This window comes from Heteronotia binoei, chromosome 3 (assembly GCF_032191835.1).
Source record: "Heteronotia binoei isolate CCM8104 ecotype False Entrance Well chromosome 3, APGP_CSIRO_Hbin_v1, whole genome shotgun sequence".
NCBI classification, from domain to species: domain Eukaryota; kingdom Metazoa; phylum Chordata; class Lepidosauria; order Squamata; family Gekkonidae; genus Heteronotia; species Heteronotia binoei.
This window is the reverse complement of record NC_083225.1, coordinates 150,044,622-150,071,275: the sequence shown is the minus strand read 5'-3', so window position 1 is coordinate 150,071,275 and position 26,654 is coordinate 150,044,622. Positions and strand designations below refer to the sequence as shown.

General features: G+C 41.7%; 2 protein-coding genes across 3 annotated transcripts in view; one reads left to right on the top strand and one right to left on the bottom strand.

The window, feature by feature from the left end:
• The window catches only part of GRAMD1C (GRAM domain containing 1C), a 100,931-nt gene extending 95,582 nt beyond the window's left edge, over positions 1 to 5,349 (bottom strand). The window contains exons 1-2 of one of the 2 annotated variants that reach the window (XM_060234639.1): positions 5,287 to 5,349; positions 1,895 to 2,023 (exon numbers count right to left, since the gene is read on the bottom strand). In XM_060234639.1, the coding sequence (XP_060090622.1) occupies positions 1,895 to 2,023; positions 5,287 to 5,289 (132 nt within the window). In that variant the 5' untranslated portion in view covers positions 5,290 to 5,349. Of the gene's footprint in view, positions 1 to 1,894; positions 2,024 to 5,152; positions 5,171 to 5,286 lie in introns of those variants that run through there. The other variant, XM_060234640.1, reaches the window with a different exon arrangement.
• Positions 5,350 to 13,371: 8,022 nt separating this feature from the next.
• Positions 13,372 to 26,309, top strand: LOC132568981 (natural cytotoxicity triggering receptor 3-like). Its single transcript, XM_060235167.1, has 4 exons — positions 13,372 to 13,484; positions 19,010 to 19,480; positions 23,909 to 24,049; positions 26,165 to 26,309. The coding sequence occupies exons 1-4, from the start codon at positions 13,418 to 13,420 to the stop codon at positions 26,167 to 26,169; spliced, it is 684 nt and encodes a 227-aa protein (XP_060091150.1). The 5' UTR covers positions 13,372 to 13,417; the 3' UTR covers positions 26,170 to 26,309.
• The last annotated feature ends 345 nt before the right edge of the window (positions 26,310 to 26,654 follow it).

The window sequence follows — 26,654 nt, the reverse complement described above, 5'->3', positions numbered from 1 at the left end:
GTTTCTGGACAAGTGCTAGAGCATCACCCCAGAGCAACACTGGAAACTTCCAGATTACAGTGGAAGTGATGTCACTGCATGGCAATGAAGACTGTGACACCTGTTTTGCCAGCCTGCTTTTGCTTGCTAACCAGAAGACCATCAGTAGGGATCAGCAAAAATTACCAGGAGTTTGCCCACCATTATCAGACACCTGGTAAGCCTAGGCCAGAACTAGACCATAAAATAGCTATAAAGGATGAAACCCCAACAGGACCTCAAAGTACAAACCTGCTCCTTTGGGGAGTGCAACTCCCACCATGACAAGCTGAATGGTCAGTTCAGAGAAGAGGGTATACATAATTGCTTACATACATATCCTCCTATGCAAACAGCCAATATGGTGGAGTAACAATGATATGAGATACTGATGTAGCAAACCTGGGTTTAGCTCCCCATTACCACCTTTCACCTACTTTACACAACTGCTGTGACTAGGATTACACTGAAAATGAACTAATCCCTTGCATGCCATTCTGAGTTCCTCAGAGGCAGGATGTGAATATAAATTTGCCCAGTACATAAATACATACTATTGCAAGCCAGCTATCAAATACTGTCACACATAACCATCGCAGACTGAAATTAAATTTCACCAAGCTCCTACTACAGATGCTGAATACTTAACAATCTATAACAACATTGCCAAATGAGCGATTGGAGAAGAAGAATCTGATGGTCAAATAAATTTCAGCACAAAAATATTCAGTTACTCTAAAATAAAAGTCAAATGCGGTGTAATGACAAATAATTAAAAATGAGAATGGAGCCTGAAACTTCACAATGGTCCATCGATGGTCGTGGTGTCTACAGGGAACCTCCATATACAGAGGCTACAAACCTCTGCAGTGCTAGGAGGTATAAAGAGAAGGCCTTTGTTCTTTATACCCTACTTGCTGGCCCTCCAGAGCTACTAGCTGGCCCTTGTGTGAAACAGGCTGCTGGACTTAATGGGCCACTGGTCTGATCCAGTGTGGCTCGTCTTATGTAACTATTCACACTATCCAGACCTATTAGCAACTGAGGACTTAATTATACACTTTCCCCACAGGTCATGTCAAGAGGTGTGGTCTTAGGCTTGGCAACCATTAGTAACTAAAAGAAATCTGGGAGGGCATCATCATCATGCTACTTTATCATAGAGTTTTCAGCAATTTCCTAGAGCAGATTGACTTCACTTCTGGGTTTTCCACAAAAGCGATGTAATGTCATCAGTTGACAGTGATTTTTTAAAAACTTTTTTTCTCCTGCCACCCACCAGAGCAACAGTAGAACCTGTCGCAGGAACCTGGCAGACCAACCTGGTCTGGAGTTCAGTGTTTCTCTGGCATGTGCCGGTCCAAATCAGATTGAAACTGTGGTATATGGGTAGAGGAAGTTTAGGATTTTCTCCTCCATGTCATCTTCCTGACTTGAAACAGTCCCAGTGAGTTGCTATTTGCCCTTTAGGGGCCCAAGTGTACTCAAAGGCTGCAAATGGGGCAAAATGATGGTCCTCCAAAGCCATCTCAGGTTGGGAAAACAGCATGCAGGGCAGGGGTGCTCCTTCTCCCCCTGGTCCTGAACTCAATCTGGCCTGCATATGTCTGGAAAGTGCACAACTCCAGAACATGAGTCCCAAGTCAAGCCATCAGTGTCTCCAAAGAAAACAGACCATATTGTTAGGAGTCTTAGGACCCCAGTACCACATACACCACTGAAGTTACTTGCTCTCTAATTTAGTATACCCACACTAGGTGATTATTATGAATTCCTTAAAATGAAGGGGGAAGAAGAATGACTTAAATTGTTGTAGAAAGCATATGTTTTTGAACAAATGCTTATGCATAAAATGAAGACAAATCTACAGAGTTACCCAAAAGCTCCAATCTGTGGTCCAGTTATATGGAGAGGGGGGTGGTATTTTTTGTGTGCATACAGTGAGATTTTCTTCAGAGTCCATCAGTAACTGGCTGATAAGGCCATGATCCACTTCATGAAGTGCCTGTGAAGGAGACTTTATTTAGTAAACCAGCACTTAAGAGTAAAATTCAGTCAATAATTTTCAGAATGTTGTACTTGGCCCTAGATAAACCATGAGGAATAAGTAAGGAATATTCCCATGTTTTCTTTTAATTAGGTTATGGCGTTCAAGAGCATTTCCGCATACTCGGTTTGTTGCATAATAAAGTCACATCTTGCTTTTCATTTGTTCCATTCAGCCATGAAGTTTTCACTTCCTCTACATAGATACTGCGATTGATCAGCACACAATTTGTAAGATTATGTACATGGGAAAATGCAATTCCTCACCCCCAACCCTAGAGGGATTGCATTGCAAATGCCATTGCAAATGCTGTGCCAAATCTCCATATTGGATTTTACTTATGATGCAACTGTAAGTACCCTCCTCAACCTTGCCATTTATGAACTGGTGAGGGGAGTCCCCCCTCCAATTTCATCAGATCATCTGTGAAGGATGTCAACTCTTGCTTAGAAAATTCCTGGAGATTGGGGACCAGTTTTTGGGAATGGGAGAGATCTCAGTGGGAATATGATACCACGGAGACTCCAAAATTGCTATTTCTTCCAGGGGAACTGACCACTGTAATCTAGAGGTCATTGTAATTCCATGAGAACTCCAAGACCCACTTTGAAGCTGGTAATCTTATCATCTGTTTACCCATTGCATAACTTCAGTGCAGGCAACCTCAGCTAGCAATATATATTTTTAATCATAGCAGGTGAATCTTAGTTTCAAAGGGCAAGGGTTCATTTGTTGCAGGCTGTGCACTTCCTCTTGCTTGCATTCAATAAATATATCTTGTCTTTATTTATTTATTTTTAAATGGGCAAGCCGCAATGGGCAGTCATTACATGTAAATTGTAAGTGAAAGGGGTTTGCACGACTATGACCTCCCAAGGCCAAACTATAGATGAAACTGTACAGAAAGATTCTCAGCTAATTTGCTCCCCCTACCACTGGAAAAATATTATCTCCTCTATTTGGGAAAAAGTTTATTAAATTCAAAAAGGTTGATAATAGAATCAGTGCTTCTTTAGGGTTGCTAATCCCTAACTGGGGGCAGGGGATCCCCTGGTTTGGAGGTCCTCCCCCCACTTCTGGGTTATCAGAAAGCAGGTGGGGGGAGTTGAATGTCTGCTGGGTACTTCATTATACCCATAGGGTATAATGGAGAATCAATCTGTGGGTATCTGGGGCTCTGTGGGAGCTGTTTTTTGAGGTAGATGTACCAAATGTTCAGCATGGCATCTGATGCCTCTCCTCAACACACACCCAAGTTTCAAAAAAGATTGGATCAGGGGGTCTAATTCTATGAGCCCTAAAAGAAGGCCCTCCATTATTTCCTATAGAAGGAAGACATTTAAAAGGATCATGGTCCCTTTAATTATGAAGGCCAGAACTCCCTTTGAAGTTCAATCAAGTTTATCAAAACCTTGCTCCTGGCTCCATCCCCAAAGTCTCCAGATATTTCCTGAGTCAGACCTGGCAACCCTAATTCATCCTCTATTAAACTGTGGTATATTGGTGCTTATTCTAATACATTTAATACTACAACACTGTACAATCTACAAATTTACAGTCATACAATGGTATAAAATAAGGGTGGCCAAACTGGGTCTCAGGAGCCACATGTGGCCCTTACACACCTATTGTGTGGCTCTCAAAGCTGCTGCTGCACTGTTGCCTGGCTTGGAGAAGGTGTTTCTCTCTTTAAATTTATTCTCCAAACCAAGTCAGACAGCAGCTTGGAGAATACATTTAAAGTTCCTTTCTTTCTACCTCTCCCTCCTCCCTCATGGCTCTCAAACATCTGATGTTCTTGTTTTGTGGTTCTCAAACATCATGTTTATTCTACGTGGCTCTTATCTTAAGCAAGTTTGGCCACCCCTGGTATAAAGTATCTGGGTTTGACTTTTTTGACTTAGAAAGTTTTAGTTACTTAGATTTTTTTTTCTGTGAAAGACTATAGGAAGAGTATGTGGGCACTCTAAAGCTGTGAGGGTCTAAAATACAAGGAAATTAGATATCCCAAGGAAAATTGTAGAAGGACTAAGTGTTACATACACTATTCCTAGAAAAATTCTCACATTAAAGTATTCTGGACTAGGAACCTCTCTACCATAAACAGCAATTGTGAGTGCCATTTCCCCTCTCTACCGGCAACGATGCTACATCTTTAACAACAACAACAACAATGTTTATTTATATCCCGCCCTCCCCGCGGAAGCAGGCTCAGGGCGGCTAACAACACAATTCCATACATTAGTTATATAAAATGTTTACACAAAGACTACATTAACAATTTAATTAAAATCTATTAAAATTCTAAAACTGATAAAAATATGCTGGTGCTATTTACAAAGGCGAATTCCTTAGCAGTTGAGTTTCCGTCTTGGACGGTGAAGGCCAATCGAAAGAGGATAGTCTTGCAGGCCCTGCGGAACTGTTCAAGATCCCGCAGGGACCGTATTTCCTCTGGAAGTTGGTTCCATAGGCGTGGAGCCATAGTAGAGAAAGCCTGGTCGCGGGTGCTTTGTAGCATCAGTAGTACAGAAAGAATTCATACATGCGACCATCATTCCATCTCTGAATCAGAACAATTTTGCCTGAGTGGCAGTATGGTGGGGTAAAAGTATTAGGTTAGCATATGGGAGTCACAGGTTTGAGTCCCCAGTCTGCAGCAAAGGCTGGCTGAATCATGATCTTGGGCTAGTCAGTCTCTCAGCCTTATCCTACCTCACCAAACTGTTGTGATGAGAAAATAACCCAGAAGAGAATGGCCTTATTATAATTTTCTCCCACTGGGAAGAAAAGCAGGGTGTAAATATCTAAATAAATAAACGGTTAAGGGTATAGATACCATGCCCCCAAACCATGGTCTCCTTCCCAATTCCAGTCCACAATAACATGAGCAGAAAATGTAGCAACAGGGGCACACGCAATATTGCGAAGTAGGAACGCCGTTCTTCCGCCGGCTTTAGTCTTCAAATGCCTATTATTTCTTTACCAGTCGCTATCTCAGCTACCTAGACACTTCGCAACAGAATATATGAACCTAGCGGTAGATGCGGCAGGCGAATATAAACAAAGGCACTTGGGTACGCTTACCGCTCCCGAAAAGCTCGACAAGCGCCTTGAACGTTTCTTTTAAAGGCAAACCGGCACTTCTAATAAGGGAAAGGGTTCCATGAGAGGGCAGAGAACAAATGCACACGTCAAGGGGGAAAGTTCGCAAAGCTTACCATATGGAGGGAACAGAGATGCAGCCTGCCAAAAGATAGTAACAAGAATTAGCACCGTCGGGCTGCCCCGCCCCTCTTCCCTGTAATTTAAAGGGCCAGCCGCACGACCGGGCGGGGGGGGGGGGGACGGGGAAGGATCTACAGAAAGGGAAATGGATGAGGGAGATGGAAGAATGCGTTTGAGTGACCATTTACGTTAACACAAGTTTATCGGCTTCTAAAAGGAGCATGAACCGATCTGAGAAAAGCAAACGCTAGTTAACTACATTGGGCAGATTTTTTTTTTCCAGGGGAAGAGAATTTGGTACTTTTAATTTTACTTAGTGGGGGAGAATAGGACAAGAATAAGATCCCCGGTGATAACCCCGCCCGCCCCCCCAAATAAAATGTTAGTAAATAAGGGGAATGGGTATAAAATAATAATTTTAGCTAAATTTCTTAACTTTATACACATATTAAAAGATGTCGTTGGGTGTTTTTAGGACACCTTTCTCATTTAAATTCCCTTCACCACACTTCTAAAAGGGGCGGGATCCATAAGTCGAGGGAAAGAAGACTCGAGAACGCCCACCTCACAATACGAACAAGCAAGAGTTCTAGAGCCCTTCTGTTCAGGCAGAAGTCTTGTTCAGTGCAGTAAAGAGTCTAGTGGCACCTTAAAATATTACTGTGGCATTTCACTAGGTGCATTCACTCAAATACCCACACAAACACAAGTATAAAAAGGGATGTTGTTACAAAGAGGGACCATAGACTAGGGCCTGGTTGCCGGCTGTCCTGAGAGGATGCCTTGTCCTTTGAACAGAGGCTTAATGGATGTTATTTACTTGGTGATGCTATACTTCTGTGTCATGAAAAGCTTTAACTGCCCATGTCCACACAAAAGCCTCTGAGCAGAATATTTTTCTGCAGGCCAGCTGCTGAGCTGGAATTCAGATGCAGATTTGACACAACCATATTTGGGCACAACGGGGACTAAAAATGCCTTGCTTCAGCCAGAAAGTGTCCCTTTCTAGAGATCTATATACACCATTTTACTTCTTCAAAAGGTGGAAGTGCCTGCTTTGACTAAATCTTTATACTTTTTAAACTGCATCTGGTTTCCATCTGTGCTTAATGTTACCAGCCTCCAGGTGGCACCTGGAGATTGGAAACCACTGCAACTAACTATCAAGATCAGTTCCCCTGGAGAAAATGGCTGCTTTGGAGTGTCAACTCTATAACTTTATAACCTCTTGAGGTCCCTCCCCCCAGGCTCACCCCCCCAAAAAAGTCCTGGTATTTTAGGGTTGCCAACCTCCAGGTAGTACCTGGAGATTTCCTAGCATTGTACCTGATCTCCAAGTGACAGAGATCAATTCACCTGGAGGAAATGGCTGCTTGGAAGGTGGACTCAATGGCATTTTACCCAACTGAAGTCCCTCCCCAAACCCTGCCCTCCTCAGGCTCCACTCCCAATATCTCCAGGGATTTCCCACTCCAGAGCTAGCAATGCTATCTGTGCTCTGCAGTATAATATCAGCGCACCTTTGTTTTGGGATGCTGGATCTTCTGTATTTTGTAACTAAAGCCTCTTTTTGTGCAACCATTCTTCTGTTTGTAGTGTTAGATAACTTGCAGTGCAATCTTAAGCAAAGTTACACCATACATCACAAAAACTAATGCTACATAAGAAGAGTCCCACTGGATCAGACCAGTGGTCCCTCTAGTCCAGTATCATGTCTCACACAGCAGCCAAACAGTTCCTCTGCGGAGCTAACAATAGAGCACTGAGGCTAAGACCTTCCCCTGATGTTGCCTCCTGGCAGTGAGATTCAGAGGTTGACTGCCTCTGAACCTGGAGGTTCCCCTCAGTCACCATAGCTAGTAGTCACTGATAGACCTATATGAATATCTTATCATTTTCATTTCATTTTATTCGATTTTTATCCTGCCCTCCCCACCGAGGCAGCTCAGGTGTTTTTAAAGTTGTCTCTTCCTGCGGCCATCACTATATCCTAATCACTCTCTGTGTAAAGAGGTACAGGAAATATGTGATCTTAAAATGAGTCTGTAAACGTCTAGGATAGTAAACTTTTAGGATGGTAAGACAGACCTGCAATAATGTAACTAGTGTTGCCTTTTCAGAGAGGGAGAGGAGATTGCAAAGATCTCTGCAAATATGGCATTTTAAAAATTAAGCTATTGTGTTGTTTCTGTGCAGTGTTGCATTAATCAAGCTCCTCAAAACAAAAATAAAACAGGGAAGGCAAAGAATCCTGAGGGTCGGGTATGAACACAACTGTGGGAGGGGGCCATCAGTGAAAGGGAAATCAGGTATGAAAGGGAAATTGCTACTAAAAATGAAGAGAAAATAGGCCGTCTGAAACAAGGACAATGTCATATAGAATTGAAGCAGCAATCGGACTACCATAGAAAGTCATCCTGGTGCGGAAACAGCCCTGATTCTTCTAAAAGCAATTTGATCTGCAAGCATCAGCAGGTCAGTTAAAGCACTCTGCACGTGTTGCTCTTCTAGTTCCTATCTCGCTCCCCTCTACAGTTGTCAAAAAGACGGAGGGGGGGGGGGAATGTTCTGTCCCTTTAATATTTATTTATATTCCACCCTTTCCCATATGGGCTCAGGACGGATTACAGTCATAATAAAACATTTAAAATACACCAATAAATTAATAATATACAATTAAAAACACAACTCAGTAAAATATACACAGGTGGGGCAGGCACAATTTACAGCTTAAGACATAGTTTTCAGCCCATTGTGGGGGGAGGACAATAAATGGTATAGAGTAGACAGTAGGAGGAAAGGATGTCTGCTTCCCTCAAGAAGTTTAGTAAGTGGAACGGGCAGTTGAAGCTTTTTATTGGCATGAAGTTGAATAACATCACCTGACCATAGAATCACAGAGTTGGAAGGGACCCCCAGGGTCTAAGGAGCTCAGCTTAGTTTTGCCAACCTCCAGGTGAGGCTTGGAGTTCTCTTAAATTTTACCACTGATCTCCAGACTATAGAGATCGGCTCACTTTGAGAAAATGGTTGCTTCAGAGGGTGGACCGTGTTGCATTGATACCCTGTGGAGGTCCATCCCCTTCCCAAACCTTACCCTCTCCAGGCTCCAGCTCCCAAATCTCCAGCAACCCTAGCTCAGCTGCTTGGAATTGGATCTCACCTTCACTACAACTTTGAGGGGCAGATAAAGTAGATGATCTGCAAAGCACCTCAGTGAACTTCTTAGCTGAGCAGGAATTTGAACTGGGACCCTCACATCCAAGTACAACTGTCTAGATGCTCCATCATGCTCTCCTTACCCAGGGCTTTTTTTTTTTTAGCAGGAATGCATTGGAACACAGTTCCAGCTGACTTGTTGTCAGGGGGTATTGCTTAATATGCAAATGAGTACTTGCAGGGCTTTTTCTACAAAAAGTCCTGTGTGAAACAACGGTGACATCAGGGGTGTGGCCTAATATGCAAATGAGTTCCTGCTGGACTTTTTCTACAAAAAAAGCCCTGCTGACTACAAGTTTTAATGGACATCTGAGTACATCTGAGGGACTCTTTCTCTCCCACACCCATCTTAGGCAGTGTTTACCCACAATTCTGATGTTATTCTGCCCCTCTCCAGTTACAGCCACTCTCTGACTCCATCTTTTCTCCCTCTTCAGCTGCTTTGTAAGATGGCAAGTGCAGCTTTCTCTCTCTCTTTTTAGCCCTGCTGGTGCCAACAGATCTAAAAGGAGCAATAAAGAGTTGCTGTAATGTGGGGATGTTTGGGCCAATTTGGAGAAGAGGCTGCAGAGTGCACTTCTCTGGGCACCTTTCTTGCTGGGAAATGAGACTTCAGACCAGCAGTTGGTTCCGGGCCTTCTGCCAGGCAAGTGCCCATTTGATATGATTCCCTTAAGCCATCTCTGACATTATCTCTCACAAAACCTCTTGCTACTTTGTTCACAAAAAGACATAATTTTCACATTCTTTACAGAAATATATTGTATATCTTGATTTTTTTTAAAAAGTTAATCATTCCCATTCTATCAAATCATCTTCCTACTTTACAAAAAAGACATTTCTAAATGTAGGTGGTGCCCCAAAATGAACACCAGTTAACTCAAACGTTCCAAGTGCCTTAATCAAGTCACAAAATTAGCTTTAAGAATTTTAAATTAATAAAGTGGCTTCTTTTTATCTAGCTTTTGCATTTTCCTGCTTTTATAGCACATATATTCATTCACACTTCCAGCTCACTTTTAGCCCATTGCTAGGGCAAGAATATTTTTATATAGAAGCTGAGATTCACACAGCTCTGTCAAAAAGTATACTGCCAGGAGCAGCTCAAGTCACAAGATTTGGCAACTGTGAATAACTGAACTGCTAACAATCTTCAGATATAAATATGGGCCCAAAATGCTAGAATTTATGCAAGAGAAAACAAAGTTATCATGACAAATGGAAAAGGAGAAGATATTGGATTTATATCCCGCCCTCCACTTCGAAGAGTCTCAGGGCGGCTCACAATCTCCTTTACCTTCCTCCCCCACAACAGACACCCTGTGAGGTGGGTGGGGCTGGAGAGGGCTCTCCCAGCAGCTGCCCTTTCAAGGACAACCTCTGCCAGAGCTATGGCTGACCTAAGGCCATGCTAGGAGGTGCAAGTGGAGGACTGGGAATCAAACCCGGTTCTCCCAGATAAGAGTGTGCACACTTAACCACTACACCAAACTGGCTCTCCACCAGTTTGTAATATAATATTTTATATTATATTATTTAATTTATAATATAATTTTTCCTGGGAAAAAAGAATTTACTGAAGGCAATTTCACACATTACATGGCAACAAACTGAGCCTGTCTCTAAATATACACATTTGGCTAGAAGAGGCAACCAAGTAACAGTGTGATCCTAAACAGAGTTGCAATGGTGGAAATTGCTGTTTAGTTGCCACCATGTTATATGACCCCTCATGGGCTTTTCAAAGGAAGAGATGGACAGAGGTGATTTGCTGTTGCCTGCCTCTGTGTAACCACCCTGGAGTTACTTCCTTGATGGTCTCCCATACAAGTACTAACCAAAGCTACCCCTGCTTGGCTTCCAAGATCTAATGACACTGGGCTAGCCTGGGACGTCCAGATTAGCGCAAACAAAGTTATAACCTTCTAAATGTTCAGATTAAGAAGGGTATAACTCTGTTTAGGATAATGCTGTTAAATTTTATTTATGAAAGCTATATCCTGCCTTTCCTTGTAGGTCAAGGCAGTTTACAGTAATAATCAAAACATTTAAAGGCTAAAAGCAAAAATAAAATAACAATTACCAAATCATAGCCAAACTGGATAAACTGAATTATTGCCATTTTGATAGGCGGTCACAGTGTGATGTGACTTTGATTATTGTTCCCTTGGTACTTTTTCTTTTGTGTGGGTGTTGGATTTAAGGACTCATTACTCGTTTCACAGGGCAATCCCATTTAAAGTTACTCCAGTTTAAGTCCACTCATTTCAAAGGCTCAGATGAGAGTTAACAACATAGGACTGCTCTGTCAGGTTCCAAAGAAACTTTCTCAATAGGTCCTCTGCATCCTTGATTCCTGACACTCTATCTTGCCTACTAAGCACTGTACCACCACTACCCCAATTTAACTGAGAAGAACCCTTTAGCGCCATCTAGTGGCTCTTCATGTTCAAAGCAATCGAGGTTCTGACCAGCAAAAGCCTGTCCAGGCCAGGTGTGCTATTTCTCCCACAACAACCTTTGGGAATATGTAATCTGAGCAAGGGTTTGCATAAAGTTTCAGGTCTTGGCCCTGAAATCTGCTGTTGAAAGCACAGCTAGAGCCCAGCCCTTCAGTGTTTGAATTAATAGAGGAAAACACATCTGAAAATATGCAGAGTCTCTTCACGGCTGAGTGATGTCAGTCCAACCCTAAATATCTAAGCTGTTGCTCGGAGGAAAACTCAAGCACTCTTTAATAATAAACTAAGCATTCCTGACTCTTTCCACCTGCCATTACTGGTCTTCAATTAGAGTAATGCTAGATAAGCATTTTTAAAGCACCGCCCTGCTGTCCTATATGCCTTTTCTACAGGGGACAGTCTAAAATGAAGATATTTTTGTAGATGTAAAGTCAAACCCACAAAAGACAAATAGAGAAGCTAAAAATGCTCCACAGAAATTCTGTTGGTGAAATGGGCAAGCTCAAACCCTAAATAGGTACCTTGGTGGAAAATCTCAAGCTTTTTGTCTAGAAGCCAATGCTAGCTGTGCTTAGCTACTTTTCTTTTGTCTCATCTTGATATCAGTGCTAAGAAAAGCTTACCAGAAAAACCTACCCTTATGTAGCCAAGTCCCTGGGCTTGGAAAACTGAAATTAAGCAAATTGTGTGTCTCCCTTCAAGGTCACACTATAGCTGTAATGTTTTGATAGCATTAGAATAGAGTAGTGTATATGTGTGATTATGTAATAAAGAGCTGTCTTCATAAAAGGTAAAGGCAGTCCCCTGTGCAAGCACTAGTCATTTTCGACTCTCGGGTGATGTTGCTTTCACAGCGTTTTCACAGCAGACTTTTTACGGGGTGGTTTGCCATTGCCTTCCCCAGTCATCTACACTTTCCCCCCAGCAAGCTGGGTACTCATTTTACCGACCTCGGAAGGATGGAAGGCTGAGTCAACCTGGAGCCGGCTTCCTGAACCAGCTTCCACTGGGATCGAACTCAGGTCATGAGCAGAGGGCTCCAACAGCAGTACTGTAACTTTACCACTCTGTGCCATCGGGCTCTTACCTGTCTTCATAAACCCTCCCTATAAGACAGCACTGAGGCTTTCTCCCTGTGTTCCATATGAGAGGTGCCATTTACCCAACCCTGTGCAGAAGTTACCCTTTGTGAACTAAAAGGTCCTACTTCTGATGCCAGACATATGGTGTGGATTGCAATTATTCAGTGGTGAAAAAAACCCCCACTCTGCACAAAGTCAGAGGCATTTTCTTCTTCATTTTTATATAACGTGTTCTTGAGATGAGTCTGGGAATTGGGAACAAATTCTAAGACTGACCCCTGGGAGTTAAGCCTTTATTATTTCCAGTTGTGACAGGGTCACATTTGCCGTTTTCAAAAACTCCAGTTGGTGCTGTAGCAGTGCGATTCTTCCTCAATCTCCTTTTGTCCTCAAGACCAGCTATGCGTGCGTTCTCAAAGGAAGAGACAGCCTGGTGGATGGTGTGCCTCCATGCTTTGCGATCTAAGGCTAGGTCAGACCACTGGTGATGGTTGATGTGACAGGTGCTAAGGGATTTCTTCAAGGAGTCCTTGTACCTCTTCTTTGGTGCCCCTCTATTTCGATGGCCGGTGGAGAGTTCGCCATACAGGGCAATCTTGGGAAGGCGGTGGTTTTCCATCCTAGAAATATGCCCTGCCCAGCGCAGCAGACGTGGACTATAGCACCCTTCTTAAATCTTCGTTCGCGAAGCCAAGCCGAGAGAGAGTAGCCAAACCAAAGAATTATTTAATTAAGTAGGTGAAAGCAGTCAACCTCTTGTTCCAAGTGCAGTTAAATTTCATATTTTAAAACATCTATGCCATATTTTTCCTTTTCAAACTAAAGAAGTTCACAAAATATAATAAAGACACAAATTCAATAATAATAATTCAAAGCAATAGGAAATGTGTGCAAGATGTCCATGATGCCATTTTGGGAACAATTTACTGATAATGTTCATTGGAGTCAAAAGTACCAAACAGGAATATGCACAGTTCTATTTGGTGTTTGCTACTTCCTCATGTGTTCAAAGAGTTTTAGAAAGATCGACTGACTATCCAGCAATGAACTCCAAAGTCAGGGGTTAGCAGGGATTAAATCATTCAATTTTACTCCATCCCTTGTATCCTTTCTCTGTCCCTTTTATAGCACTTCTGCAGCATCCCTAACAGATTTCAGAACTTTCCTATGGAAATAGTTGCAGCAAGTCCAAAAGTGGCAGCCCTCTAGGCAGCAGACAGAATGCTGTGAACTCCAAGCGGTGGTAACTTTAGTAAGTGTGACATTTACAGGGCAGAATGCAAAGTCCTGTTCTGTCAGGAGGCACATCTTTCTGTCCATACATTTGGAGAGGAAAAGCCAGAGAGGATACATCCTTAGCTATGAAGCAGCAAGTGTTGAAATTTTACAGCTGGGCATTGCCACCTCTTTTAATCTCTGTCTGGCTGGGTAAGTAATTGAGCTAACTGTTTTCCTTAATGTCAAGTCTGTGGCAGTAGGTTTTCATGGCTGCTTTTGGGCTATGCTTGTTGTAGCACACTTTATGCATGCGCTTACTGAACTAGGAGCAAAACTCTACTGAATGCAATGGGAATTACTTCAGGGTAAACAGGCTGGAAGAAAGTAGATTCCTTTGAAATGTGGCACTAGAGGAGAATTTTACTGATACCAAGGACCTAAAAAAAATAATTAATTGGGTTCTAGATCAAATCAAGCCTGAACTGTCCCTAGAAGCTAAAATGACTAAACTGAGGCTATTGTACTTTGGTTGCACTATGAGAAGACAACAGTCTGTGGAAAACACTGTAATGCTAGGAAAAGTTGAAGACACAGGAAAAAGGAAGAACGAAAAAGAGATGAATTGACTCAGTCAAGGAAGTCACAGCCCTCAGTTTGCAAGACCTGAGCAAGGCCAGGGTGTTTTGGAGATCATAACTCATAGGATAACCATAAGTCAGAAACAACTTGATAGCACTTCACACACACACACACACACACACACAGCTGCTTAAGTAGGTATTGTGGGCTGTATGATATTGTCCTAAGGACTGATTTTTCCAACAAGGGTTTGGGGTATAATGGTTCTGGGGGATACATGAAGTCCAAGTTTAAGAAACTCAAAATTCTAGAGTCTGGATTTGCAAGGTTGCTTATTTTAAGCCAATTTATAGCTTAAAATATTGTGGAAGAGAAGGAGCATTAGTGCTGATTTTATTGCTTGATCCACCTGCTATTGTGCTTATAAACAAATGGCTATTATTTTGTATTTGCACATGAAAAGGGAATTTTAAAAAACGAATAAATCAAACCAGACAGATTTGTCCTTAAGTCATGTATCATTAGGATTGGAGGTGGGTTCTTCTTTTAATAGACCAGTTCTAATCACAAAGATGCTATTAATACCCATCCTCCTATGCCATCCCATAGCAATTTGGGGAGGCACTAGAACTAAAGCCAGAGTTATGCACAGTCATTTGTCATTGTGTCAAGTATGCTGCCTGGTTATTCAGCCCTAGAGCATCCAAATACACAAGGCATAACTCCTGTAGGGAACAGGGAAGTTCAACAGATAAAGTTTGTCTGCATGACCGCTGCACTTGCAGAATTCCCCCCTCCCCTTCTAACAAAAGTCATACAATACCATTTATTAACACCAAGCAGAATGACGCAAGACAATGGGCAGCCATTTTTGATTTCCTGAACGTTTCATCAAAACTATTGCAGTGGTATAGAAATGTGAAGTGTATAGGCAAGATAAAGTAGCATCTCCAGTTCTATGGTCTTTCCTGTGATCTTTTGGGGACCCAGATTGTGTGCCTATATGGGCATGTGTAATGCTATTCTGCCTTTCCCTTCACAATTGGCCTTCAAACGCCTGGATAGGCCAGGCTACCCCAGTCTCATTAGAAGCGAAGCAGAGTCAGCCCTGGCTACTATTTGGATGGGAGATAGAGAGACAGGCAACGGCAGACTAGCTCTGTGTCCTGCCTGTAAAAGCTTAAGGGGTAGCCATGAACTGGTTGTGACAAACAACAAATTCCACAGGGTGTTTCAGAGACTTGTTTTGATGTTTTAGTTATTCTGATTATGTTGTAGCTGACTGGTTTTAGGTATTCAGTCCCAGAGTTCCATTTTGCTAATGACCAAGGAAACTTGCTGCTTCAGAAATAATGTATTCCATTGGTGGAAAGCACATTGTCAGTCAAATGGAATCACTGGATCTGGTCAATTGTAGGCATGTTCTTTGCTTGTTTTACAGTTAAATTCATTCATTTGTTCCAATTTTTAAAAATATTTTATTAGCTACTTTGAGTTCTATGTAAAACTGATAAAAGGACAGCATAGATAGGACAGTACAGAAATAAATGCTCATAGAACACAGTAGGAGTCCAGCAGCACCTTTAAGACCAACCAAGAATATAAGCTTTCGTATGCATGCATACTTCATCAGAAAGGCACTACTGGACTCCTACTTTGTTCTATTGCTTCAGACCAACACGACTGCCCACCTGGATTTATCTGCTCAAATATATATAGAGAGAGAATATAACCCAGAGAAAGAGTAATTTCAGTTGAAGAAAGGTTCCTTCGGCTGGAGAAAGGCTTCCAGCACTGCTGAATGGAAAGGGAGGATACATTCCAGCATCATTAGATATGATTGACAGGTATAATCATAATTACAATGCTGATGGTGTTAAGTAGCGGGAAAAGACTCAGAGTTCTCAACAGCAAGAGTTAGCTTGACAAAAGAAAATGTTTGGCAGTGGCAACTGAAATCTGCTAAAATGCAGACCACTCTGTTCTAGAGCTGAAATCAGAGTAAAATTTTTGCTTTTAAAATGCCCATCTTTGCTGACATTGCTTTTGTGACAGTTTTTTCACGGTATTCTTCACCATGTCCTCAACTGCTGGAGGGTTTGTTGTTGACATCTGGGCAGAATAATGCCTTTTCCTTTAGCCTGTTTTGTAAAATGGCTGATGTGTTGAATTTAGACTGGAGAGATCCAGGATCAGATTCCTTCTCTGCACAAGCTTCCTAAGTAACTTTGGATCAGTCACCATCTACCTGCCCAACCTGCCCCATAAGTCTGGAGTGAAGATTAAATGGGGACAGCCCAATATGTGCTGCCCTGAGTTCATGGGAATGTCAGTGTGATAAATAAATAGAATAGAATATGATGGTTGTTTGAGAGTAGGGTTGCCAATCCCCAGGTGGGGGCAGGGTATCCCCCGGTTTGGAGACCCTCCCCCCGCTTCAGGGTCGTCAGAAAGCAGGGGGAGGGGAGGGAAATGTCCGCTGGGAACTCTGTTATTCCCTATGGAGATTTATTCCCATAGAAAATCATGGAGAATTGATCCGCGGGTATCTGGGGGGGCTGTTTTTTGGGGTAGATGCACCAAATTTTCAGTATAGCTTCTAGTGCCTCTCCCCAAAATACCCCCCAAGTTTCAAAAATATTGGACCAGGGGGTCCAATTCTATGAGCCCCAAAAGAAGGTGCCCCTATCCTTCATTATTTCCTATGGAAAGAAGGCATTGAAAAGGTGTGCCGTCCCTTTAAATGTGATGGCCAGAACTCCCTTTGGAGTTCAATTATGCTTGTCACAGCCTTGATCTTGGCTCCACCCCCAGTGTCTCCTGGCTCCACCCCCAAAGTCTCCCGGCTCCACCCCCGAAGTCCCCAGATATTTCTTGAATGGGTTTGGCAACCCTATTTGAGCGGTTATAGCATATAATAGCATCAGGCCTCAGATTCAGCAGAAGCTCACAGGAGTGCAGCTTCTGAACCTTTCTGAGGGTTCCACCTCTTCCTCTCCACCTACCTTGTCCATTGAATAGTAGGTGCAGCTGCATAACGATCCCTGGATTAGGAGAGCAGACAGACACAGCCACCAGGGGCTTTGCCACACCCCCAGCAGCCCTCATTAACCCCCGGAGAAGCCTGCACAACCCTTTCTCCACTTCTTATGTGATTCTGGGCAGTGGGTGGCTTGCTGGCCCTTTGGCTGTGGGGAGCAGCCCAGGAGAGCCCCAGGTGAGTGAGACCTGCTTGGGCTGGCTGGATCTCTACCCAGTGCAAATATGCCTTGCTTGCCCAGTAGTCTCCTTTCTTGATCAGGTTGCTTTTGGCTGGGAGGGGCGGCATATCTTAATGAGTTGTGCTAATGAGCTCCATCACCTATTTTTCTACAAAACAACCCCTGAATAGCATCACCACTTAACACCTTTCTTCCATTTGTACTTATGAGTATATATAATATACATTATGTAATTGGTGAATTGGGTTGTGAACCATGACAGCTTGGGCTATAATACATATACTATTTTTAAAGATACCATAGGATTCTGAATTTTCCAGGGGCTAAAAGCATACTATTGTTATTAATAAGAAGTCCCTCCTTTTAAAAATACCTTATTGAAATTTTTTTTCCACCAGTGAACTATAGCCTCCTCTAAAGCAGGACACAAAAGTGGGACTCAGCATCTGATATTGGCCTTGGCTAGCTCTTGAGAGCTTATATAAGGTTATAGTATACAATAGTATAGTATATGATACTATATAATACTATAGTATATAATGCTGTATAATACTATGTTAATTATCTATCTGTAAAATATGCATAATAGTGAATTATCACACAAATGTATTTATTTATTTATTTATTAAATCCAATTTATTGGCTGCCCTTTCCTGCAAGCAGGGCTCAAGATGGCTTACATAAAAAATGCAATAATGTTTTTTTTTAAATAAAATGTTAAAACACCAGTATCAGTAGTAAAAAACAGAACACAGTCCAAGATGGCAGTAAAATTTCAGTACCCACTTGCCCCCTGGGATAAAGAAAATGTAGGGATAAAATATTTTTATTAGAATTTTGGTACAAATAATTAAAAAAAGAAAAACAAGACAAAAAAACCTACTCGCAACAAAGAAACAACTACAGTTGTAAAAGAAGGATTTAATATCTGACTCACTACGGGAATCCATACATCTACCTATTACGACCTTAGTCCAGAATCAGACCAAGAGAAATTTATCACCTTTCTGTATATCTTACCATCTTTGCCTTTTAATCTTCAAAACCACAAATCATCAATTAATTGTTTTTCTTTTTCACACAAAAAGTCCATAAAGGGTTTCCATATATGCATAAAATTAAGTGAAGTCTTATCTTTTATCAGAGACGTAAGTTTGGGCATCTCTGCAAATTCCATCATCTTAACCAGCCATTCCTCTATTGTAGGCATAGACACAGTTTTCCATTTCTGAGCACATAACCATCTTGCTGCTGTTGTCATATACATCACCAAAGTTCCATTCATCTTCTCAAGTTCGTTTATCCGTTATTCCCTTAAAAAAAGCCTCTGGTTTTATTTGCATGTCTGTCTTTACAATGTTCTGCATGGTTGAATGTATTTGTATCCAATATTTTTTAGCATTCTTACAATACCACCATATATTGACACTTCCAGCATTTATTCTTAATATCTTTATACACTTTAACTAGTTTATCTGAAGTCATATACCATCAGTAGATCATTTTGTAAAAGTTTTCTTTCAAATTGGAACTTAAGGCAAATTTTAAGCCTAAATTTAAACCATAAATGTTCCATTGTTCTATAGAATAACCAAAATTTTTCAACCGCTTTATCATAAATTCCTTTACCTGTTCTTCCTCTGTTTCACAAGCATGGGCACTCTGTATAGACACAAATCAGTTGTTCAGATTGGAAATGGTCCACTTTCTTTTACTTGTTCCAATGGATTATAATTGTAAGCTCTTCTTCCTGTAAACTTACAAAGTAAACCATCACCCTTTTATTCCCCCCCTTTCCCTACTCCACACAGACATAACAATTTTCATTTAATCTCTAATAACATTAATTTCCCCTACTCAGTTCCTACTGGTCCCTCAGGAATTGTTACCCTCCATAATTTTGAAGTACATTAATCTTGCTCATTTCCTTTGCAGCTGTTTATGCTGATGTTGGAAATATAGCAAAGGAGAATACTGCTGTCACATCCAATTTGTCTGCTGTTGCCACAACCCATTCTGGAGTGCTCCACCCAGAAACAGTCTACATTCAGCCAGAGCATGCATCTGTATCTCAGACCCCAGGAAAAGAGAAAGCCAAAGAGGGAGAAACTGTTATCTTGGGATGCCACTTCCACAGTGCCCAAGGTCCATCTTTAAACAAGCTGACCGTGAAGTGGTACAAGGAGGATGAAAAAGGGCAGAGGGACCTCATGGAAAACAATGTCACTGTCCTGGCAAACTACTCCAAAATTTTTATGGCAGGGGATTTATCTGAAGGCGATGCATCTCTAACTATCCTAAATGTGACAGCCAGTGATCATGGCATTTATTTCTGCCAGGTGATACTTCCTAGTGGAGATATCCTGACAGGAGATGGCACTAAGCTCAGGATCAGGAGAGCCCTGGGTAAAGTTCTGTTCTGTGTTCTTTTCATTCTTTTGTAAGTTTTCCTCTATAGTAAATAATGGTAAATGGAGGTGAGCTTTTTGGCCTGGAGCTGACCATGAGCTGAGAAATCATGAAACAGACTAAGACATGTGCTTATGAAAAAATAGCTGAAGTCTTAACAAGTATTTGAACTTCAACATTTTAGCAGACTTCTACACTTGAAGAAGAAGAGTAGGTTTTTATACCTTGCTTTTCTCTACCTTAAGGAGTCTCAAAAAGACTTACAATCACATTCCCTTCCTTGCCCACAGCAAGCACCTTGTGAGGTAGGTGGGACTGGGAATGTTCTGTGAGAACTGTGAGCAGCCCAGAGTCACTCAGCAGACTTTGTGTGGAGGAGTGGGGAATCAAACCTGGCTCTCCAGATTAACGTCTTAATGGCTGGGTCCAGATTGGCAGGCACGGGATGTGGGCAGACCAAAAAAGTGTGATCAAATGTACACATCTGCCAGCTGTCCAGCTCCTGCACTCACCCCGTCCATAGGCGTCCCAGTCATGGCTCAAAAAGCTACCACTTCGGAAGTGGTAGCAAATTTTTGCACCGCACAGCATTCACCTTAGCAAGCATATGAACGCCAGAGTGCGCATGTGAGGCACATTGGTGGTGTGAGCTGCCAGGCTGCCCCAAGCCACTTCTGGCTTTAAAAAAAATGCATTGATTCCAAGCACATAGGTGCATGGACACACATGTGCATGACTAATAAATGAATGGGGGAAAAGAACACCAACCAAGCTGTGGGGATAGTGTGTGACAACCGTCTGACAGCGCCAAAGTGCATCCCAGGTGGGATACGGGCACTTTGTGGGGAAGTGGGTGGATGGGCTTCTGCTGCTCCATATTGAGCCGGCCCGATTTGGGACACTCCCATGCACCCCAAGCTGCCAGTTTGGACCCAGCCAATGACTACACCACACTGGCTCTCACATAGCTTTCCTCAAAGAATCCTGGGAGTTTGTTGTTGTTTTTGAAAATTCTTAGCATTCCGTCTGACAGAAGTACAGTTCTCAGTGTTGCTGGGTAGAAAATAAATGGTGATTAAATAAAGCTTTTTAAAAAGTCTGCAGCATTATCCCCTTCAGTGTCTTCTACATTGCTAAATCAAGGTGGGTAGCCATGCTGGTCTGAAGCAATAGAACGAAGTTAGAGTCCAGTGGCACATTTAAGACCAACAAAGTTTAAATCGAGGTGTGAGCTTTCATCAGCAAGCACACTTCATCAGAGAATGTAATGGGATGGAATTAACATTCCTACATATAGAAGCGGGACAGTAAATTAGCATGTAAAATAGTGAAGATGTTTTTAACAGATTAAAAGAATAACAAACTTAGTTTCTGGTTATCATCTATTTGGGTTGAACATATATGAACATATGAAGCTGCCTTATACTGAATCAGACCTTTGGTCCATCAAAAGTCAGTATTGTCTTCTCAGACTGGCAGCGGCTCTCCAGGGTCTCAAGCTGAGGTTTTTCACACCTATTTGCCTGGACTCTTTTTTGGAGATGCCAGGGATTGAACCTGGGACCTTCTGCTTCCCAAGCAGATGCTCTACCACTGAGCCTCTGTCCCTCCCTTCAACTGGGCGGGGGTGGGAATGGGATAGCAAAGGCAATAAATATGTCAGAATTGGAGACTGATGTACCCTAAATGGATACATTCATAAGATACCATCCATCTCCTCTCTAACATATAACAAGATGCTGTAAAGTTTGCTATGCTAGAGTAAGAGTTTTTCAACAGTGGAATCAGCTACTGAAGGAGGTGGTGAGCTCCCCCTCACTGGCCATCTTTAAGCAGCAGCAAGATGAACACTTATCAGGGATGCTCTAGGCTGATCCTGCATTGAGCAGGGGGTTGGACTAGATGGCCTGTATAGCCCCATCCAATTCTATGATTCTATATTGATCTTACAAGAGGGGTTTCATAGCTGAAGTAGGTGCCAGTACCATTTCTCACAATAACAGCAAATAAGTCAGAGTCCAGACAGACTAGCACAGCTACTCATCTTGATCTATAAAATGAGTAGCAGAAATTAAAGATAAAAAGAACCTTTTTCTACATACATCACCCCAACCATTAAAGCCTAATCAGATAATCACATGAAGCTGTCATGAGTTAGACTGCTGCTCTACCAATGTCAGTCTTGTCTACAAACAGGCAATGTTCTCCAAGGTCTCAGGAAGTGGTCTTTGGTATCACTTGCTACATGATTCTTTGAACTGGAGATGCCCAGGACTGAAACTGGGCCCTTGTCCATACAAAGCAGGTACTTTTCCACAGAGGCCATAGGCCCCGTCCCTCCATGTGTTACTGTGTGGGAACTGCAACTAGGGAAGAGCCACACTGCTCATGTGGGCACTACCAAGCCTGGCTTGTGAATCCTTGACATACTCTCCTTACCCTTTATTTACTATTTCATATAGATTGTAAATCCTATGAACAGGAGTTGTAGTATTTTGATATTATCTGCAGGGTTACTATCCTCCAGGTAGGGCCTGGAGATCTCTTGAAATTACAGTTTATCTCCGGATGACAGACATCAATTCCCCCAGAAAAAAATGACTGCTTTGGAGCATGGATGTGTGTGTGTGGAACTGACCTGTTCCACAATATGTCTTTTCTCACCTGAATATTAGGCAATTATCAACACCTGTTTTGATCTTAGTCTACACCAGTAGGAATTTTCGTGTTCTACTTGCTTCTGTGCACTTTTATTAAGATACAAGTTCCATTGAATTGCATGGGGCTTATTCCCAGGTAAGCATGCACAGTGCTGCATAGTTATATGAAGGATTACAGCTGGTAGAACATGGAAAAAATAGAAGCAATTGCTGAAATAGCACCTAATAAATTTTTAACACCAACTCAAGTATGTGTGCTTATTATTTTAAATTCTACAAATATATTCTTTTAGTAAAACCATTCAAATATACATACATACAAAAACTAAATTCCACCAGATCTAGGAACGTCACAAGGTCTTCAAAGCATATACATACAATACAGGTATGTAAGACCGAACTGTTTAAACAGGCTTTTCTGGTTGACTGAAAATGTGCTGCCACCGGACATCCTACAGAAGCTGGCGATCATAGTCAGAACCCAATACCGCCAGACTGGACTGAGACAGCGCAAATAGTTTTAAATTGATAAGTGAATTATGGTTTTATATGTTTTATGGAATTGATTGTTTTTATGATGTTGTAAGCCGCCCTGAGTCCGCTTGCGGAGAGGGCGGGATATAAATGTAAAGTAATAAATAAATAAATAAATACATCATTATAAGGTGCAAAAGTCCACATGGGATTCCTAGATAATAAGCCCATTCCAAAGTGTCTTCCTCAGTGGACCCTCAGGGATGACGGCATCACTGAGAGTCCACAGTACTAAAAGAATATATCAGGAGATTTTAAAATAATAAGCAAACATACTTGAGTTGGTGTTTAAAAAGTTTATTAAGTACTATTGCAGCAATTGCTTCTATTTTTTCCATGCACAGTATTGCAGCCTTATTGTTACTATACATAAATGGATCAATTACTTGATTCAGTTCTTCTACCCATGTATGATTACATAATTTCAGATTTTCCATTCAGGGATGGAATGAAAGTCATAAAGGAGATTAGTGTAATCTTGTTACTTTAAACTTTGGTGACATCTGGTGGTATCACTTCAGCAAAACTCTGTAATTCAGCAAAACTCTTAAAACATGGAGTTGTCCCCTTCTCCAGTCACACTGGCATAGTGACAGAAGAGGCTGACCTGTTCTACTGAATCTCTCCTTTGCTATAAAAGGTATTGAAGACATGCCATTTTGAGTACAGGAAGTCTACCATCCTTCAGGCCAGTAAATAATTTAGGCTTGCCAACTTCTTTTTAAAAACAGTCCTTGCTCCTGTGACTTTAACAGCAGCTTGATAAACAGAATGCTTCAGCCTGTTATATTTTTGCAGATAAGGTGCAGGAGCAGACCAAGGCAAGCTTTTTCTGAAACTTTTCAGTTGTTACATTTTTGGCACTGTAACCAGTCATGAGTGAGCTACCCATAATGCTTGCCTTTTTGTGTTAGGGGAAATGCATGTATTTTCCAGCTTCAGTATGCGAGATCAGAAATCAAGATTTGAGTAAGTGTATGCATTCATTTGTATGAATCTTCAGACGATATGTATTGCCTTATTCACACAACTGTGCATATCAGGAGGATCACAGGAAGCACGTTCTCTCCGTACGCACAGCTGGAGCACCAAAAACCGACTAAAAAGACGGAAAAGGGCTTATTATGGTTAGATGCTAACTCTAGAAAACAACACTTTTGCAATGAGTTTCCATCCTCTTACCTCTGTTATATGCATTCTCTTTCTGACTGTGCTGTGCACTTTCCCTCAGGACTGTTTGGCATTGAAGAATCCATTGGAACCATCATTGGAGTGGCTGCAGCTGGCATTGGTGGGCTGGTAGTTCTGATAATAGTTTTAACTCCTCAGCTGAGGAAGTGTCTTCCATGTGTTAAAGCAACATCCCAACAAGGTATGGAGACAATGAAACTCTCAATCACGGGCTAAAAATAACTTGTAATGCAAGGACCGATTACTTGTGGGCCAAACAGGTTTAAAAATAATAATTTATTCATTTCAGTTCAGATAGAACAGGGGCAAAAAGACTAGGGGGGAAATAGTTTTCATAAGCATAAGGAAAATGTTTTAGATGTTGCATTGTAGTGCCCTAACCATACATAAGGGAAACATACCGTATGCACAATTTCTCTGATACTCATGGTCACCATTATGTGTGAATAGGGCACTCTCTATATTTATTTATTTACCCAGCATCAGTACACATAAATGCATAAATGGCAACTGTGTATATTGAGAAGGTAGTATGTGGTGGATGCATGCCAAAGCTGAATATCTGAAAAAGGCTGTTAAAGTTAGATGAGAAGCAAATACTCAGTGACATGCCAATGTGGAACGAGACTAGGGTTGCCAATCCCCAGGTGGGGGCAGGGCATCCCCCGGTTTGGAGGCCCTCCCCCCCCACTTCAGGATAATCAGAAAGCGGGGGGAGGGGAGGGAAATGTCTGCTGGGAACTCATGATTCCCTAAGGAGGCTTATTCCCATAGAAAATAATGGAGAATTGATTTGTGGGTATTTGGGGCTCTGGGGGCCCTGTTTTTTGAGGTAGAGGCACCAGATTTTCAGTATAGCATCCAGTGGCTCTCCCCAATATACTCCCTAAGTTTCAAAAAGATTGGACCAGGGGGTCCAATTCTATGAGCCCCCAAAGAAGGTGCCCCTATCCTTCATTATTTCCTATGGAAGGAATGCATTTAAAAAGGTGTGCTGTCCCTTTAAATGTGATGGCCAGAACTCCCTTGGAGTTCAGTTATGCTTGTCACACCCTTGCTCCTGGCTCCACCCCAATGTCTCCTGGCTCCACCCCCAAAGTCCCCAGATATTTCATGAATTGGACTTAGCAACCCTAAACGAGACAGCAATTTTACTCAAAAGGATACTCAGAACTAAATTACAGACAGAACTATCTTTAAGAGTATCCCATGTCATTCTCCCTCTTTTATGCCATGGTGAACCACACAGGATGCACATTTTTTAAAAAAGTTTGCTCTCTTTATGAATGACTTATTGTTACCATACCTGTTTTAATTTAACTTTTTTCTAAAGTGCCAATAAATAAAAAGAGCACACAGTTTTTCTTCTGGATACAGAAGGCCACTGTAAATTCAAAAAATGAGCCCATAAGTATGTGGCTAATGAATACTATGAACCTCAGGTTGCTTTCACAGGGTTGGATTAGCCTACAGTGGAGTCTTAGAATGAAAGAACCCAAGAGGTATATCCATAGAATAAACCAAGCATAGTACCAGGGATGGCCAAACTGTGGCTTGGGAGCCACATGTGGCTCTTTCACACATATTGTGTGGCTCTTGAAGCCCCCACTGCCCTGTTGGCTGGCAGCTTGGAGAATGGATTGAAAGTTAAAGTTGCTTTCTTTCTACCTCTCCCTCCCTCATCTATTCCTTTCTTCCCTCCCTCCCTCCCTCCCTCAAACATCTGATGTTCATGTCCTGAGGCTCTCAGACATCAGACGTTCATGTCTTGCAGCTCTCATACATTTGACATTCTTGTCCTGTGGTTCTCGGACATCTGACATTTATTCTATGTGGCTCATGTTAAGCAAGTTTGGCCACCCCTGCATAGTACTATACTGACTATGACCAATGCAACGGCAGCACAGGTATATTTATTTATTTACTTACTTAGATTTGCATCCTGCCTTCCCCACCGAGGCAGGCTCAGGACAGCTAACAGACCAATAGCAATATGAAAACATAAAACATTATAAAACAATAAAACATAAAGGTGGTATAGCGTTAATACAATACAATGGAATAGTACTGTTTATACTGGGCGGTCTCTAAGATCATCTTCATTATCGCAGGTTGCATCCACTGATCCAGGTGGTGTTAAGTGTAGGTTCTTGTTTCAACTACTACATCCAGCTCCAAGTTCAGCAATTGAATGCAAGATGAGATATATTCATGAAATTGGGGTATAGTTTAACTATATTATCTGCCACTTTTCCATATAATTTGTTCACTTTTTTTCCTTTTCTCTCCCACACAGCTTAATGTGGGCAGCATGATTAGAGGGGGAAAATACCAGATGTGCCAACAACAATTTTTTGAATGTAAACAAAGAGTCAACTGTTTGAGAGTTTTCTGTGGTCTTTTGGAAGATATAATAAAAAGTTTTAGCACCCTTTTACGAACAGACTTTTTTTAAAAAAGACATTTGTTTATTTAAAAAACAAGCATATGAAAAAATAAAGGTCTTTGTTAACACAGAATCCTCACTCACTGAGATAGATTGTTTACACATATGGCAGTAAAAACTGCACTTAAGACTTTAGAATGTTCTTAATAAGAAATATATTGCAGAGGAGATTCTAACCAATGTGAGTTTACGTTTATATTAGAGGCCTTAGAAACATGCATCTGGATTGCTGAAGGAGAGAGAATAGTTCTGAAGAAGGAACAGTGGCAGAAAAGCAGCAAGCTTGGAAAGGGTTCTTTTATTTATTTATTTTATTCAGCTTATATCCCGCCCATTCCTG

What these genes read in the sequence shown, in the direction of transcription:
- LOC132568981 (XM_060235167.1), top strand. Translation starts at nt 13,418, where the DNA reads ATGAAGCAGCAAGTGTTGAAATTTTACAGCTGGGCATTGCCACCTCTT. An exon ending in TTTAATCTCTGTCTGGCTGG is followed by an intron (nt 13,485 to 19,009) that starts GTAAGTAATTGA and finishes TTTCCTTTGCAG; the next exon opens with CTGTTTATGCTGATGTTGGA. An exon ending in CAGGATCAGGAGAGCCCTGG is followed by an intron (nt 19,481 to 23,908) that starts GTAAAGTTCTGT and finishes ACTTTCCCTCAG; the next exon opens with GACTGTTTGGCATTGAAGAA.